Below are 19329 nucleotides of genomic sequence, written 5' to 3'. Positions count from 1 at the left end.
GACATTACTATAAGTGGCGTTGTACAGGTCCTCGCGTGTGCAGGTGTAGGGACACACAGGGCAGAATAACAGATGTGCCGTTGTCTGGAAAGAGATACCAAAGCTCTCTAATTCATTGGAATATTATGTAATAAAATACATATAGTGCGTATAAAATTAAATAAAAATGTGACATATACGAGATTCGCTTATAGAAGAGTGTTCTGTTGGGCAGGGAATACTTCCGCGTAGAAGCACCCGAGCTGCTACCGAAGCTGCTGTCGTGCGTGGAGTGGGGCGACCGCGCCGAGGCGGCCAGCGTGGCGCGCATGCTCACCAGCTGGCCCATGCTACGTGTAGAGTCGGCACTGGAGTTGCTGGACTACGCCTATGCCGACAGCGCCGTACGCAGTTTCGCCGTTAAATGCCTTGCGCAGATCAGGTACCTACAGAACGCTGCAAACCATAGTACATTATTACAGAGGCAGGGACGTAAAGGATTGTCTGACAAGTATGGGCTATAAGGCCAGACTTGTATTATGCGAGTCGGGCAATCCTCGTTCCAGCCGTGGTATATACAGGTGTTTTTTTTAAATCATAAACCATAGAAGATACTAGGAAACTGTCTTAGGAACCATTAAGTCTTTATTTTTAACTGCCTCTGTGGCCGAACGGTTACCATGCCGGAATGTCACGCAGAGGTCGCAGGTTCGATTCCCGGGCCGGGAGAAACATTTGTATGGTGTAATTTGTGGTTGTCTATGTGTGTGTTCACGGTACCCGCGACACAGGTTATGAGGGTATGTTGAGTGTGTGCGTTATTATTATATTTTTTTTAAACAATTTTCGCATAAGCAATTTTTTGGTCAAACGTAAGTGTCCATAAAATGAATAAAATTTATCAAATTTTTTTAGTGCTGATCGACTCAGTTTTATGTAAGGAAGGATTATTTCATTGTATGGAACAGAAAAAATCGGGACAACAGAAGTTGCAGTCATTTCATTATCGTGTTTAACTCGCGGTTAACTCCGAGGCAGTTTTATTATAAAACATGTAAAATGCACATATTAATATATCTGTTCGGATTTTCACCCATGTTCGATTTGGTTATCGGGGATAACTCGCAGTTAACCCGATGTTTTATTAAATGTAGGTTAGATTCACATTTGCGATGTATGAAAGCGAACATTTATTATAATTGCGGAAGTAGAAAGTAGTGCTACATGATAAAAATGAATATTTTCATTTTTATTATTTATGAGCGTAAGAAAAAATCTTACCTTGATCAATGTCCGACTCGTCCGATTATATTATGATCCCATAACGCCGACGACGTTTGGCATCTGTATTTTCCAAGTATTTCAGTTTACTTTTATAATATTCGATTTTTTCTAAGTTTGTTCGCTTTGACATTTTAACGGAGCTGTGGAGGTGTGCTTGTTGCCACACACGAAAAAGGAATGAGGATAGAAAATGGCGGTTGATGCCTGGTAGGCAGTATCAACGTCAAAACATTTTTTTTTTCTCTAAAAACCGTGTGGTGTTGCCTAGCAAGTTAAGGAAACTAACTACCTGGTTAAATATTATATCGAGAATGAAACGACGAAATATAATTAAGCCTGAACCGCTCGTAAAGATGTAATATTGTTTTAGCGACGAGGATCTACTTCTGTATCTGCTGCAACTCGTGCAGGCGTTGAAACACGAGTCGTATCTTATGTGTGACCTTTCAATGTTCCTGCTGCAGCGCGCTTTCAAAAACATGACTATTGGACACTATCTCTTCTGGCACCTCAGGTTAGTATTAATTTAATTTAAATTCTAATCTTTCGATACGAATATCATACCGCACCCTCAAGTTCAAGCACAGTAAGTTCCCCAACTCGCGTCAAGTCCTTTCTTTGGAGGGAGACCTGAGCCCGACTGTGAGACGTATATAGGGTTAATGATGATAAAATCCTATCGTCTGTCTTTTTTGAAGACTGAGTAAAATGAAATTTGTAGAGTTGCCAGTTTTTGTAAAATTTTAAATAGTTATGTAGTTGTTGTCGATAGTTTTCTCGATAGGCACTGAATTGTGAATGTTACGACGTTCTAATGATTACTAATTGCGTTTCTTTCATTGACTTACAAATAAAAAGTCAATGGTTTCTTTATTCTTATTTTGACAGTTGTTCTACTAGTATAGAGATTAATTTTTATTCATACACATTTTAACAAGAATAGCCGGATTTGACTATATACATTAAATTAAAATGAAAAACTTTAAAATACGTCCCCTATTTGTATTTTATATAAACATAGTTCTTAATAGTGTATGTATGTATGACCTTACAAAAATTTGACAATTCAAATGTACTTGTGTTCAGTAATAGTCGATAGAATATTTATCGACTGCAATCACTTTTGCGCAATGAACAGTCACTTTACTCCGTCTTCAAAAAAGACGGACTATAAATGTATAACATGCTATATAATTCGTAAGGTCGGAGATGCATGTACCGTCGGTACCCTCTGTGTCGGTACGGTTTGGGCTGATGCTGGAGGCATACTGCCGCGGCTGCCAGGACCACATCAGCAGTCTAATGCGACAGATCGCCTGCCTCGATAAACTCAAGTGTAAGTGCTTATTTTCCACCTTCCCGGATTATCTGTGACACAAGAACACCTTTGTATTCCTAATCCAACTCCAAACTTTTTTACAATTTTAGCTTACATGTGGAATAAATCACCTGCCAGCATTCGTGACAATCCATTGGTAGCATTCGCCGAATGCAAATTAAGAGAGTTTTCATTTAATCATTGGTTTAGATTATAATATATTATTATAATTTATTAATTAAAACAAAGGTCGGACACTAAGAAAAATTCATTCGTACCAGCGTCTTCAGCATACCGTGCCGAAGACGCTGGTTGAAATTCAGCCGGATCGAAGGAATTTTTATTAGTGCTCGATCTTTGTATTAATAATTATAACAAACTAGTGGATTCATTTCACAAAGAAATAATTAAATATCATGATTGCAAAACATTCTGATATTCAATGAACTTCATATTAATATAGATTATGTTTATGTATGTTAAGTTTATGTAGGTTATATAGCATCATTTATATTTATACTTTAATAAATTTATTGCACTTTAAAGTCCCGCAGACTTTTTTTCTTCACCACAGCTAGGGTTGGCTAGACGTGATATCTTCTAGAGATAATTCACCTTTGAGTTTGTTTTCATTTTTTCATCGTGTCTACGAGGCTAGCAACTTTTCTCCTTTAGTTCGTTAAGCTTATTCTTTGATGAAAATGCCGGTTTTGAACTGAAAGCTTCATATTATATTATAAGCTTACCCATTCAGATCATTATGATCGCGAGGACTTATTTATTATTTATTATTGGTTTTTTTGGAAATATTAAAATTACTTTTGAATGGTTTTGTACAGGGGTGAGCCAATGTGTAAGTAAGAAGAAGGAGATCTCAAAAGCTCGCGGTGCACTGCACCAACACCTACAAGAACAACATTGCATAGAAACGCTGAGCGATTTCGTCTCGCCCCTCACGCCCAGTTTCATCTGCAAACGAATCAAGTACGTTTTTTCGTTTTTTTTTATATCAAGTAACAAGATAAACAAGTCGTGCACCTAGTGTTAAGCAACTGTCCATAACATTTGCAGTGCCACTCAGAGCTTTATGTCACAACTGTCACTGCGCCATCACCCTGAGACATAAGTTGATAAGTCCTATGTGCCCGTGATTTCACCAGCGCCTTTACCCTTCAAAACCGAAACACAGTAATGTGAACATTACTGCTTGGCGGCAGAAATAGGTAAGGTGGCAGTACTTCACTGGACGAACTCTTTCACAAGGAGCTCTGGTGCTACTAAGCTCTACTCCTACTAACTACTCTACGTCTATATTTCTGTGATCGAACCGTGGCAAGCGAAGAAGTAGTAATAGTTTCTTGACTTATTTTTATACTCGACCGTTTCTCAACCGATTTCGCATAAAATTTTAAACTGTCATAAAATATAAATATGATTCTACAGGTCGTGGTGAAGCCCAAATTTTGAATTTCGACCTGATGTAATTAAGTCAAAGAAGAATTTTCCTATAAAATTGACATGACGAGGTAAATTTTATAGGAAAATTCTTCAATTGTGAAAATTGGCCTCGCAAATATGCAGAACTGTGAAAAAAAAATACAACCGAATTAAGACCCTTCTCTTTTTTGAAATCGGTTAAAAAATAAAAATAAATAAATAATCTTCTGTACATGGGTGGGGAATCAACATTCCGCCTAGTGTTTATTAACACATCTAAGGTGCGGTATTCGGGAACTTCACTCTTCATTACAATATACTAATAGCATATACAAATATAGCATTTGCCCGAGTTCTTGTTTGTCTTCGAAATAAAAAGTAGTTTATTTCCTGCTGTGATCTATGCATGTGTGCATGCATACATTTTAGTGCAAATAAATCCAGTAGTTTTGATGTATTTGAATAACAAACTTTCAGTTTAGTATATTAGAAGGCGAGACAGATAGACAATATTTTATTAGGTTATACCTGTAATGATAGTTGTAAGAGGTAAAATAAATAAATAAATAAATAAATAAAAATATTAGGATAGCTCGCTAAATAAAATATTTAATAAACCTTGTTATACGACCCTTAACACTATAGAGAATAGACGCGGGAAAATGATTGGACATTTGATACGACACGACAACTTCTTTAAGACAATTTTAGAGGAAATCGAAGGGAAGAGGGGAAGAGGTCTACCTAGGCGCAGTTACGTAGACCAAATAACGGAAAAGGCCGGTGTCGTGTCATATAAGGAGGTCAAGGAGCTAGCTTATAGGAGAGCTGATTGGAAGATGCTCAACTGACAAGAGTATAACTCTTAAGGTTGATGATGATGAATAAACCTTGGATCTAGAAGCGCCCAAACTTTAAATCCTGGCTAGCCATTTTGCGTGAAATTTGTGGGCGTAAAGCTTTGATTATAGTATGAATGATAATTATTATATTCCCAGGGCGGAGAAATGCCGCGTAATGGACAGCAAGAAGCGCCCTCTAATGTTGGATTTCGAAAACGCGGATCCGACGGGCACGGACATCCGGATCATCCTAAAAATTGGCGACGACCTTCGACAGGATATGTTCACGCTGCAGATGCTCAGGATCATGGATCGGCTGTGGAAGAATGCTGGATATGACTTTCGGTATTAATTCAGACAACCTCTATACTAGGAAAAAAATCCATCTGGACCCATACAGTGGTCAAATCAGTCTTAACTATATTATGGATGATCAATTTTATTAACGCCATTATTATTATAAAAGTATTTCGAGGAGTAAGATAGCTAGATTAGACGAAGAAAGGTAGGTAGGTAGATTGGTTGAAAGATTTTATTGAAATAACCTTAGTTTTGACTCAAGACAAGCTAAAGGATTATCTTCTTCAAAAATTGAAATTTTTATAAGAATCCAAATACAAATTACAATAATTAATATTCAAATTAGTTTCTATTATTTTGAAAAAAGTTTTCATTTTGAATACTTTGGATGATGTTATGAAAGGAAGTTATTTCGCACATGCAACTAAATGCTGTCGCAACTCAAAATTGTGGAATTGTGAAAACATTATTTGAAAATTAATGCCACCCTGAGATTTAAGTTGACAAGTTCCATGCGCCTGTAATTTCACCAGCACCCTTACCTTTCAAAAGCAAAGCACAGTAATGCTCACATTACTGCTTGGCGGCAGAAATAGGTAAGGTGGCTGTTCTTCTCTGGACGATTTTTTTTACAAGGAGCTCTACAGCTACTGAAACATTACAGCATAATACGTGCAACTATGCAAGCTATGTAAATAGCTTTTTTTACGTCAAAATTGTAAGTTGATTCATTTTGAAGGATACGCTATTTGCAATGTTACCTTTTAAACAGATTGAACCCGTACAACTGCATATCAATGGAGTATTGCGTGGGCATGATCGAGGTGGTGGACGACGCGGAGACTGTCGCCAACATTCAGAAGCAGAGCGCGCTTTTCAACGCTGCGTCGCCTATGTCAAAGAACAACTTATTCCGTGAGTGTCGTTTTCTTATACTCGAAAATAAACCAGCTTATAAGTCTAAATACAATCACACTTTGGTTATCTAAACGCAGGTTTATACGTGTAGTAGAGTTTAAATCGGACTAGCGATGGACGAGTCGAGTCATTTAACTTGAGTTGTTCCCAACAAGTCAAGGCAAGACGAGGCACCGAGTCGAGTCATCTCGAGTCAGCAGTCATGTCGACTCGAATAAAACGAGTTGAAAAAAATACAACTCGTTCCATCGCTAATTCGATAATCGCTAAATAAATCAAGATAATCATAAAAATAATAAAAGAACAAATTTATGGATTAGTTGACAGAATGAACTCTAAAAAATTTAGAAGATAATCTAGTTCCATCCTCCTTTCCAGTTCTAAAATTTCTATCCCAAGGTTACCTGGAAGAAATTGTTACTTAGCAATAAGGCCGCCGGTTGTACATTAGTTTACTCTGTGATACTTACATTACTGTTCTGTGTTGTGATTGCAATTTTTTATGTGCAATAAAGATTATTTCATTAATTCATTAATTGAACGGCTGACTTTTGACTTTTTTGATTGAGCTTTCGATAACAATCCAAGGTACAATTTGTCAAGCTTATTGTGCTTTTTGGTAAAAAACTTAAGCGCACTATCATGTGTCATTATTTATTTCCAGAATGGTTAAAGAAACATAATGTTAGCGAGGCGGCCCTAAACAAATCCATACAAGAGTTCACAATGAGTTGTGCAGGTTACTGCGTGGCGACTTATGTACTCGGTATTGCCGACAGACATCCGGATAACATTATGGTGAAGAAAAGCGGACAGGTAATACTTGATGCGCCATTTATAAATATATTAATGTAAGTCTCCATTTTGAGAATTCCCTGTACAATGATATAGAGCCCACAATGTACACACACAATACAATGATATAGAGCCCATAATCGCTGGGGCGGCGGGTCTTCAAGATGTCATTCACTTATATAAATCATTCAAAGCGTGGGTTCAACCCAAGGCGTTAAGGCGAGGTATTTCAACGCGAGACTCGATCTTAGGTGAGGTGTTTCGCCTCTCGCGACCCGCAATCCACGCGCTTTAAATTAATATGAATGAAATAAGGACAGGCGAAGAAAATTTGACACAGATCCGACGTCGACAAACGCCCGATGGTGACTGAAGGGGTTGCGAGCGTCGCGGCGCCACGTTGAACCGCTAGGAAATTCGCAAATTTTGGGACAAATGTGAATGTAATAAGTAATAGTGTTCAGTTGAAATTCATAATATAGCAGGTTCTCTGAAATACGTAAAGAGAAATATTTCCATATAAAAACTATGGACAAAGTTAGATATTTTATTCTTAAATAATTCGTATTAAAAATTTATTTTAGATTGTTTTTAAGCGTCATTTTTGTTATTTCACGGGGAAGCGATTTAGTGTTTAAAAGCAGTTTGTACGACAATTAAGGTAGCTCGAAATGTTATTAAAATTCAATTAGTTTTATTTCAAGCCATTCTAACTGTTGCACATGTTGCATTTCGACACAAAATCGCGTCCCCTGTAAAATTATAAAAATAGCACTTACAGTGTAATGCTTCTCAGGTACGGAACTAAATTAAATACAATATTGTCATAAGTACTAACAATGTAACAGCGTGAAACCCTCTCTGCAGATACTGTCATTCCCTTAGGGCGCGTGTACACGGTAAGAAAAGTCGCCGTGTCAATGCAAGAATTCGTATCGTTTCTAGACACGACGTTGTGTACACTGCTTCGGCGCCAGACAAGAAAAAATCTTGTCTACCCCGACTCGATGCGCTCTGCCGCTATTGTATGGGGCGCATTGTCAGTAAACGAACGTTTATACGGCTGGACCTGTGTAGCAAAGTACCACTATTGCAGCATTAATTTTATTGGAACTAATAAAATGCATGATTTACTTATAAGTTTAGTAGAGCAACGATACACGTAAACGAAGTAAATAAAGAAAAACGACGTACTTTTGAGGCGTAGAGAGAAATATTTATTATTCGTAATGAAGATTTTCAAGAAACGACAAATAAAGAAAAAAATTAAATATTGGAAAACCTTTCCTCATGTTGTTGCAGTGTAAGATTGAGGGTAAAAAAGTCATCTTTTTGTTGCAAAATTGAATAAATCCAGTAAATTCTCTTGTATCTTCTTTTGTTATAAATTTTTCTATACACTACTACTATTACTAACTGCCTCTGTGGCCGAACGGTTACCATGCCGGACTGCCACGCAGAGGTCCCAGGTTCGATTCCCGGGCCGGGAGAAATATTTGTATGACCTATATAGAAATATTTGTTTCTCTCGTGAGTTTGGGTGTAATTTGTGGTTATCTATATGTGTGTCCATGGCACCCGCGACACAGGGTTTCCCTAGTGCGGGGCTATGTTGAGTGTGTGTGTTATTATTATTATAAAAAAAAAGTTATTATTATTATACAAAATAATACTAAAAAAATGGTGACTGCATATTATATAATATGCCATCACCTTTTTTTTTGCTTAGTAATCAACATATTTCTTCCCACGGTCGGTAGTAAAACGACAGCTACCTGGAAGACTCGTTAATGCACTGACATGTTTACCCTACACACGTCTGCCCGAAAGCGTTCGTATCGTGAACATACTCATCATGTTCTTGTCTGCCACAGACACGACATATTTTCGTGGCTAGATCCGACAAAGTTCTTGTCCTGTACAAGACCATTCTCATTTTTTCTGTAGCAGACACGTCGAATTTCTTAGCGTGTACACGCGCCGTTACGGGCCGTCATATTGTACTATAATTAGCGAAGTATGAATTTATTACTTATCTAATATTACAGATGTGCGATATGATGTGCAATAATAGTAGTTTATGTGACTGTTACATAATGAAAGGCATTAAAGCACGAGTGTGGGTTTATGAAACGAGCCGACATGCGAGTTTCATAAAAACGTCATACGAGTGTTTTAATGCCTAATTATGTACAGTTATGTACACTGCTTTATCTACACACATATTATAAACTCTCTGTGATGAGTTCAGGAACCGCATGTTTTGCACGACTGGCGAAATGACGGCAAATAAAAATTTTTCTCACGCATGTCACACAACCGTAATTTTTATTTAATTCACACAATGAACAACAAACTAGAGTCGGCCCCAACTATCATATCGTTCGATAATTGTTTCCTATTGACATTTCATTTCGAATAAAACTTTATCTCGACAGATATTACAATTGCGGTCGAATCAAATTGTTTTGTTTTTCGGAGATGTTCGAAATTTGAATTATGCAATAATTATTAATCATTTTGGCTTGGATACAAGTCCTTTGAGCCATGTCTTCGTTTAATTATGCTTCTGTAAATATGGTCGCCACAAAGAGGATAGGCAATTTGAAGCAGCGTGCTTGGACTGACTCGGGATTCCTTAGAACGGGCCGATACGGGTATTTTAGTTCGAGATTCGTATAATTTCGCGTTTTAATCTTCGATTAAGGCACAATAGCACTATCCTATTCCACTTTAAACTAGATTTCACAAAATAATTGAAAGTCAAAATAAAAACGACACTTTTGCCTCCAAAAGGCCCAGAGCGAATGAATTATGCAATAATAACATTTTCACAGATAAGAAATTTGTTCTAACAAAACAGTTTATCTATAGACTGGTAGTAATTTGCGGTTTTTGCATACATCGTAGAGGGTTTATGAGATGTGTGTAGATAAATAAATAAGTAAGATCGACGAGAAAAATCTCAGATAGGAAAGTTAAAGAGGAGGGATACCAAATTGTACTTTGATTTTATTTGCAGCTATTCCATATAGACTTTGGTCACTTCCTGGGCAAGTTCAAGCACAAGTTCGGGTTCAAGCGCGAGCGCGTTCCGTTCGTGTTAACTCACGACTTCATCCGCGTCATCAACAAAGGACAGCGCGGCACCGGCACCAATGAACCACTCGACTTCAAAGTTTTCAGGGAACATTGCGAGACGGTTAGTACAATACCTAATCGCTAATACGGTTTATGCCACAGCTATGACTTGGCTGTGAAATTATAATTGCCCTCGTTGCTATCGTGGCGCAATTAACTGCTTTTTAAATATTTAGCATTATAAAAGCATTGAACTTATATAGCTATAATCAATCTAGCATATTAAAGTATCATGTAAAACCATCTACATATTGTGTTCATGGGTTTTCGGGATTATTACACATAGGAAATTAAAAAAATTTTTTGGTTCTAAATCGTGTATATTTATTTTACAAAAACACATACGCGACACATACATGTCCCGTGACATGTGAACTGTAAAGGGCCGGAAACGTTGCTTTGTTTGAACAAAACAAATATACGGGATTTATTTATGAAGGTATAACGTAGTAACGACAGTTACAATGACAAAAATGTTTCTAAAAGAAATAAATTGTTTTAAAGGACATTAATGGTATGCCATTAGAAATATTAACCATCTTATCTATTATAATTATTAATAAATTTTCACTTTCTTGCTGAACTCTGTACGTAATCATCTTATATGTGTGTTTTATGTTTATGTTATATTATATTATATGTGTGTATATTTACGTCAAATATTTTACGTGTTTATAATACGTATCGCTCATTTAGTGCAACATTGACTTAATTGCAATTTTGGCATAATTGAATTAAGACTTAATTAATTACGTATTAACATCCTTTATCCAAATTTGCCAAAATTACAATTACATCAATGTAGCACCAAATAAGCGGTATGTAAGTGGTGTCTTTTATTTATTTATTTCTTTTTTCTGTTTACATGCTAAGTTTATTATTTTTCTCCTTCCTTTTTACTTGCACAGTGTTGCCCGCTTATGGCCTTTGTTCTCACCGTCTTGGGTAAGCTGGAAGAGATCTCTTTTAGAGATAAGTCCACCTTTGCTCACGTTTTCTATAATTAAGTTTTCTGATGTATTTTTTGTGCAGTAAAGAATATATAAATTGCTGGCATTATAGGTCTATTTTAAGAGGAATATAATATATAAATAACAACGTTCATGTATGTTTGTTGCCACAATTAAATAATAAATATTGCCCCGAACATATTCTTCAAAAACAAACTATAATTGTAACAACATGTAAAACCTTCCTATTTGTGATCTTGCGACTTTCATTGAAATGAAACATTTTGTAAGGCTCACAATTAGAAACATGTTACATAATGCTACAATTATTATTGTAGTTGATTTTTTGGGCTGCCTTGCCCGCGGTCTTTTTGCAAGAAAATGTAAATTATATCGTTAATTATTATAGTTGGTTCAATATTAACTGGCGTGTTTCAACTTGAACGTAAACAATAGATAATAAATAGACGAAACCCTCAAAAAACGTTTGTTATTTTTAAAGGAAGCTTTTCGGTGTTATCTTGTTTTGTACTATTTATAGAATCTTTTAAAATTGTTTGTTTTGCTAGTTGCAGAAATGTAATGTCACATTATTTGTTAATAAAGTTATTATAAAATATATATTGCGACAAAATTAATCGCCTCGAAGTTTGGAAAACAACTGAGTAATATTAATGTTTGCAAATATCAGACTCAAGATAAGAAAAGAGAAAATATCAAATTCGTTTACAATACTGCCCGTTGCAAATATTTGCAAAAAAATTACCCGGTAGCACTTAATCCTCTAGTTGTTGCTAATGATGGTTATAAGTGGAAACACGCCAGTTGATATCAGCCCAACTGTACTAATAACAGCTCGTTTTAACGCCGGTGCAAAACGTATTGGAACGAGTTTACAAGTCCCTTCTAGCACATGTTACTTCTATCGAGGCTTAATATCTGTAGAGATGAAATGTTCTCGATATTACGAAATATGTAGTTTGTTATATTACATTGTAACAATTATGGAAGCAAGCTACTTGTCGGTGAATATCTTGTGTATGATTATAATAACTGTTTTTTTAATAGGCGTTTCGAATCCTGCGTAAGCACGGGCACCTGATCCTGTCGCTATTCTCAATGATGATCTCGACAGGCCTACAGGAGTTACGTTCTGAGGAGGACCTGCAATACCTCAGGGAAACTCTCGTGAGTAACGATAATTTTCGACTTCTTTACGCAATAAGGGAAACATAGTATGATATTATTGCATATACACCACATAAAATTTATGTATGACGTAGTTTCTTTAATATTAATAATAAAATTAGACAACATCACATACATTGCTCCGATCCTAAAGTAAGTAACTAAAACACTTGTGTTATGGAATCGGAAACAACGACGGTACCACAAACACACAAACCCGAAACAATATAGAAAAACCTTTCTACGTTGACCCGGCCGGGGATTGAACCCGGGACCTCAGAGATAGCGATGATACCATGAAAACCGCGTGCAAGCCAATCGACCACGGAGGTCGTCAGGAATATTCACTCTCATCATCCATTTTCACTCTGGATTAGTGTTGTGTAATTGTTGGAAAATTTTAGAAGAAAAGTAATTAATACAATAATATCATTTATTGTCTCCCAACAAGTACAAAATATAAGAACATGATTAAAACTATTCTGAAAATATTTTTTCTCACTCTAACTCTTTTTAAGACCCAATACTTGTCTGAACACACCATCGCATAAGGGTTTATTGCAATTATATTGACTACTTGAGCATCATACACTTGATGCAGCTGGGATGAGTGCGGTAACGATATAAAATTGACAACACTGAGAGTCGTATTCTAGAACTCTACTCAATGCTCAAGTCAGGATTGCACTGGAAATACGACCCTAATGGAAGGGACTTGAGTATGATTTCGAGAGCTTTAAACCATGCTCAAGTCCTGACTTGAGTATTAAGTAGAGTTTTGGAATACGACCCTTAAACTTAATCGAATTTATATAGCAATTATGCAGCATCCAGTAAATGGATTTAAAGTTTAAACGTTCTTAGCTCAAGTTTTTTTAATGTTTTAATTATCGTGCATCTCTTAGCATTAATCGTTTCACAAAATGGTGACGCGACCTAGTGATAAATCCAGCGTTGGTCGCACCAGGATGTTCAAAGCGCATTTCACAAAAAAAGACTTCGCACTTACACCAATGTTACTACCCAACAGGTGCTAGACTTATCAGAAGACAGAGCAATGGAACATTTTCGTTTGAAATTCGAAGAGGCTGTTAAAAACTCATGGACAACTACTGTAAACTGGACGATCCACAACATCGATAAGAACAACTGACAGTGACCTGTGGCACGGCGGCTGAGGAAGCCGTCCAAGTACACACCGCAGACGCTCTAACGTCCACGATAGAGGCATGATTGGATACGACACCTTTTCGTTTAATTTGCTAATTATAGAAGTACCTAATAATGTCCCTTACAACGGATGTAATTTATAATTTTGACGAAAGCAAAATTTAGTCAAAATTGTAAGTAACATGGATTGTAAAGGGAACGATATAACCAATTAGTTGGCCAACATTTAAGTAGCTTCATAAAACAGATCTTTATAACGTTACGCGTACATTAGATATGAAATCGGAACTACAATACCCTCTATTTTTAATTTTATCTTTGATACATAAATATTAAATTAGACATCAATACATACGTTGTTCCGATCCCAAAGTAAGTAACTAAAGCAATTGTGTTATAGTAATCGGAAACAACGATGGTACCACAAACCCATGGTACCCTGACCCGACACAATATATAAAAGTTAGTTTTCTACATTGACACGGCCGAGGATCGAACCCGGGACCCCAGACGTAGCGACACCATGAAAACCATTGATGCAAGCCAGTCGACCACCGAGGTCGTCTAAATACTACATAGATTAAATAGATGCACATGTGTCTAGTAATATATAGTTACTGTCAAATAGCAAATAAAAGTGAAACCGATGTAAATAAGCAAAATACCATCATTAACTTTGAGAGTGAAAAAGGGGTCCTAGGGTTCATTCATTCGCAATTAGAACGTGTAAATATTTTTCGGTCAGAATCTAAACGGCTTGCATACACTAACTAATTTCGGTGGTAAAATTTGTTATTTAAGTATTCAAGTATATTATCGTGAAACATTAAATAACATTTCAGGATACAACATTCGATTATGAAATAATACTTCATGATAATATTCTAGAATATTTAAATAACAAAATTGTCACCGAAATTAAGTAGAGAATACTAACCTGGAAATTACCCATACCTAGATACATGCTAATGAGGCCGATACATTTATCTGTATGGTAGCGCCATCCTAAGTCATTATAAAGACAGATTAAAAAAAAATGTTTTGATTTATTTATAATACTATGCAAATGTAGAGAAGTTGGTCCAACAAATTGGTGTCTTTTAGGTCGCTTCATATATTGCAAATGTTTGTGTATGTTAATTTGGATGTATAATTACAAACTTCATTTGTAATTGCGTCGCTTTTGAGTTAAACAGAGATGTAACCATTTGAGAAAAGAGATGCAATTATCGATATATCAATTTTTGTATCGCAATGGCACTATTTTGTAATGTTTGTGTGTATTTATTGGTCACCACAAATGCATGCATAAACCTTCATTACGGAATGCGTTAACCCATATTGCCAAAAATACGTTCCGAAAATATGATCGTTCATATCTACAGCCGTCTAAATTACAGTAATTAACATTATATACTGTTCAAATGCCATTGCGATTATCTTATACTACTTTTTTGTGGTCAAGGTGCAGTAAGTGTTAAGTTGACACATGATCAGATTGTCCCCTCAATAATAAAATGTCGTATATCTGAAAGTAATTTTTGGGTAACTGACAAAATAATAAATATATCGACTGTGAACTGGCAATCGGTACTATCTAAATTTTGTCAACTTTACTCCTGTAAAGTTGGATGAAGAAAAAAGTTTTTGCGTCATATATGTAGCATCTTATTTATTAAATAAAAATACGTAGTTTTTAAATATTTTTATTACATATTTTTATTTAATAAATAAGATCTATATAAATGACACAAACAATTTTTTTCTTCGTCGTGTAAAGTTGATAAAATTGAGATAGTACCGGTTGCCAGTCGATATAATACCTATATATACCTGTTTGACTGGTGGCAAATGTAACAAAACTCTATTTCTGATATGAAAAACGGTGTATTGTTTTTGTATGTTTTTTCTTCTAATTTACTTTTTCAGATTCCCAAAAATGTTACTTTTCAAATTAAGAAACTTTATTATTGAGGGTCTAATTGTTCGTACAAATCGAACGCTAAAATTGCAAATGCATTCTTTGAAATCGAAAGAAATACTGTGGTTTTATAAATAAGATCGTGTAAACACTTTGTCTCAAAGTAGAATCACGTTTTCTAAGTGAAGGCCTTCGTACCGGACTATTTTTTTCGGGTTTTACGGAAACAGACGAATATAATATTAATTGAAGAAAATCTTTATCTAATAAAACGTAACTCCAAATATGAACCTTATGTCGAAACTTTGGTATCAGAGTATGTTTGCGATATTCTGGTATGAATATTAGATAATTCAAATATAAAATTGTACTGCGCAGTCTTCTAATATTAACCTCATATCTGGGCACATAAGACAAACTTTTAGTTGTGCTAGTCAACAAATGAGCAAGATACTTGAAATGGCAAATTATACATTAGTATGAAATATGGAATCAAGCCATGGTAGCCTAATAGTTGGAACTTAAGCCTCTCAAGCAGAGAGTCGTGGGTTCCAATCCGGATTCGCATCTCTAAGTTTCTCGGAATTTATGTGCGAAATTGAATTTGAAATTCATCATGAGGTTTTCGGTGGAGGAAAACATCGTTATGAAACCTGCACGTCGATGATGGAAGGCACTGGGACGTATAAAAGAGTTGATGATGATGGTGATGATGATTATGATGATGAAATAGGTTTACAATATAGTCGTCGGCTTCCATATAACTCGAATAGTTCCGATGCTGAGACATAGTGCTGTATCTACATATAACTAGTTATACAGTTCTATGTCGAAATATTATAATTATTCCCTGCGGGTGTATAATTATGCGAGCGAATTTAGGTGTTTATGATTTGTACGTAACACTTGATTGAAAGCTTAACATGATTTAATACGTATAGACTCATTACAAGTCCATCGAAGTGCCGTCGCGGTAGAACGAGGGAGATAATGGTGGTCCCGCTCACACTTATTATAAGGTAGGTTTGTGGGTGAAAGAGAGGAAAAATCGTGTATACGTTAAGTAAGTAATTATATGAGTTTTTTGGTAATAGGAATAAATGAAGACAGGAAACGGGAAGGGAAAAGTTTAGAAAATTTACTTGTTAATTCTGTTATGTGCTATATATATAATATAACTTTGTGCCCTTCTCGCCTATGTATAGCCCAAGTTAGTTGGAACTCGAAGTAGCAAAACGTGTTAAACTTATAATTACGCGAAAAATGCGGTAAAGAAACCTATTCTTCGTATACGCAAAGGATCAGGGGACCAGGTTTCTCTACAGTTCACTATATAATATAGTGAAACAAAAGTCATATAGCAACTTAAAAAGTGTGTGTGCGTGGGACGTGGCTGTCTAAAGACTGATAGTATTAAAGAGAGGCGTCCGCGGCGGCCGTAGCTAGAATATACATACAATTACGTGTTATATACTACATTATGACTATTTGATATGTTCTCGACATACCTAAGTACCATATAACCCGGTACTTGAGAACGTAACAATATGATTATATATTAAATGTAGCGAGCTCTAATTGCAAAATTTTTAAAGAATTATCTAATATGTTAAATTAGATTCAATCGAAAATTTTGCAGTAAACGTGTTAACTATTGCGTATGAAGTAAGACGCTCAATAGAATTAAATTGCAAGGGTAAATTCGCAATTAAAGGCCTAATACACGATGGGGCTTGGTATCAGAGATACAAGGCAGGCAGGCAGGCGGCCGATTTGGCTGTGATAATACCGCTGCGCACGCGGCGGTGTCGTAGGATTCGCTTCTTTATAAATATAAATTCACATTATTTAGATGTAGCAGTATATTTGAAATGTAAGCAGTCGCTGGTAGTAAAACGTGCGTAGACAAATGAAAGACAGGAATATATACAGAGTGTCCCAATTTACAGCACACTAATTGAAAATGACTATTGACCAGATCAGAAGTGATTACCGTTTTTGGGTCATAGCGAAAAAAAATCTACACATGCATTTTATGTATAGATTTACTGTCTTTTGTTTAAATCGTCCTAAGTAATGTCCTTGCTTTTGGTCTCCTCCTTAATCATGTTAAGTGGTTTTGTATACTGTGTTGGAACATTCTGTATATTCATATAGTTATATTAGGCATACAGATCAAAAAATGTTTCATTCATTAGGGTTTAGCGGTCATTTGTATACTCTAGTTAATTGTAAGTTGAATGTTTGTGTTGCTTGATGATAATGGGAATAGAGATGATGGAACTGGCCGCCGCCTGCGCACTCGGCAATTTATTGCGTTTAAGTCTAGGGGAATTAATGCTCTCAATGGCAAGATTAACTTTAGAGTAGAGTCCACATATTGTTAACAATATCTAGCCTCTGTTCTACATTTAACCATTTTCGCATATATTAAAAAAAAGCTTTCTTTAAATTCCCGAACCATATATATATCATCCGGGATATATCATAGTTTTAGCAGTATTATATCGGTACTATAGAGGATCAAAATAATGTTCGCTTTAAGTTTTATAATGAATTCAGGCTACCTCGTGGCACCGTTTACTAAAACAGTTTGTTTGCTAGTAGCAATTTGAGTTTTTTTTTAATTTGACATCGCAATCTCATAGGTGAATCCGTAGTTGGAATTAGATGGAATTAGTGAAATATTTCCGTAAAACCGAGCGGTGTCATGATTGGTTTACAGTTCCCGTTAAGTCAAACCTATAGTCTGACCACCGTTACAAGTACTATAGATTCTTTAAATTGGTGTTACGGAAATAAACCGAATTAGATGAAATGTAAAATCTAGCACTCGTTGGAACGCCATAGTAAATATACACAAAAATACGGAGTACTTCTTCGATGAATATGCCTTATGATTATCTTACACTAGCGTTAAGTTATTGCTACACGACCGTTGAACAGTTAGGTTAATTATAATCAATTAATTTGTGCACCGAAATGATTAAGTCAATTTATACTTGCTGCTTTTTATTTTCTTCTTAGGAACTTAACCAAGGTTATCCATAATGCCGCTGAATTGGTACTGGGCTTGCTCCCTCGATGTTCGACATCTGACTCTATCCGACTTGAAAAATTATTTATTTTCCTTAAACAATTTCGATTAGCATCGACACAGAGGACGAAAGTACAGACCTCCTGATTTGCGCGTATAAAAATATATTGCAAGACCATCTCTAGGCGTATTTTTATGCGTAGTGACATGAAACGTCGGAAAAAAGAACAATTTCATAATCAAATTTGTTCATTTCATGATACTGCTATTAACGGATAAGAGCGCCTTGTAACCTTTTAGACAATATTATTGATAATTCACCAAGTATCCTATACCCCAGTTAGAACTAACAAGTCCGTTGTATACAGTTGGTTAAGATTTATTATACAAGTGTAAAATATGTTATACACGTCATTTCGTATTTAATATTATTCAATTGATAAATTATAATAATCAGGCGATCGGCAATTTAGATTACAATACATGACCTTTGGTCACAAAAAAAACTGTTAGATATAATATAATAAACGCAATTTAACTATTATGACGGCATTTTTTTCCGTTCATATAATTAAACTCATGAGGTCATGTCGACGATTATACATACATGTACATAATTATTCAAACGAAGGAAGGAATTATTATTATTATTACCAGAGATCGGTACAGAAAGAGTATGTTTACTAGTGTTGCAACGCTAATTCGGTCAGGAGCGTGGCCGAATAGCCGGATATTTGGCCGAACTATTCTATGTATGTATGCGTTCTATGTATGTGGTAAACTAAACGCGCATGCGAAAATTGGCACGAAAAATACCACTTATTAGTTTCAGTTACGGTTTAATTTTCAAGTTTCTGATTTAATGAACAAAATTGTTTATTTCACTGCAGTTTGATTAACTTTCAAATACTTTATTTTATTTTGGTTCGCAAATAAGTTGGTTGATTTCTCAGCTTTTACTGTCGGTTATGAGTGAACTACATAATAAATAGGTAATTTTCATTTAATATTGTTTACTATGTTCTCGTGTTTTAGGTATTTGACCGAAG

General features: G+C 35.6%; 1 protein-coding gene across 1 annotated transcript in view; it reads left to right on the top strand.

Annotated features, from left to right (window-relative positions):
- LOC113237107 (phosphatidylinositol 4,5-bisphosphate 3-kinase catalytic subunit delta isoform) overlaps positions 1 to 14164 on the top strand; it is a 29186-nt gene extending 15022 nt beyond the window's left edge. Inside the window, exons 5-14 of the mRNA XM_026473373.1 lie at positions 195 to 421; positions 1634 to 1777; positions 2466 to 2599; positions 3421 to 3565; positions 5017 to 5205; positions 5933 to 6075; positions 6743 to 6894; positions 9896 to 10075; positions 12033 to 12152; positions 13183 to 14164. Coding sequence (XP_026329158.1) covers positions 195 to 421; positions 1634 to 1777; positions 2466 to 2599; positions 3421 to 3565; positions 5017 to 5205; positions 5933 to 6075; positions 6743 to 6894; positions 9896 to 10075; positions 12033 to 12152; positions 13183 to 13305 — 1557 coding nt within the window. The 3' untranslated portion in view covers positions 13306 to 14164. The remainder of the gene's footprint in view (positions 1 to 194; positions 422 to 1633; positions 1778 to 2465; positions 2600 to 3420; positions 3566 to 5016; positions 5206 to 5932; positions 6076 to 6742; positions 6895 to 9895; positions 10076 to 12032; positions 12153 to 13182) is intronic.
- The last annotated feature ends 5165 nt before the right edge of the window (positions 14165 to 19329 follow it).

Source organism: Hyposmocoma kahamanoa, unplaced genomic scaffold (genome assembly GCF_003589595.1).
Source record: "Hyposmocoma kahamanoa isolate Upper Pololo Valley unplaced genomic scaffold, ASM358959v1 93, whole genome shotgun sequence".
NCBI lineage: Eukaryota > Metazoa > Arthropoda > Insecta > Lepidoptera > Cosmopterigidae > Hyposmocoma > Hyposmocoma kahamanoa.
The sequence above is the reverse complement of the archived record's forward strand: the minus strand, read 5'-3'. Positions and strand labels throughout refer to the sequence as shown.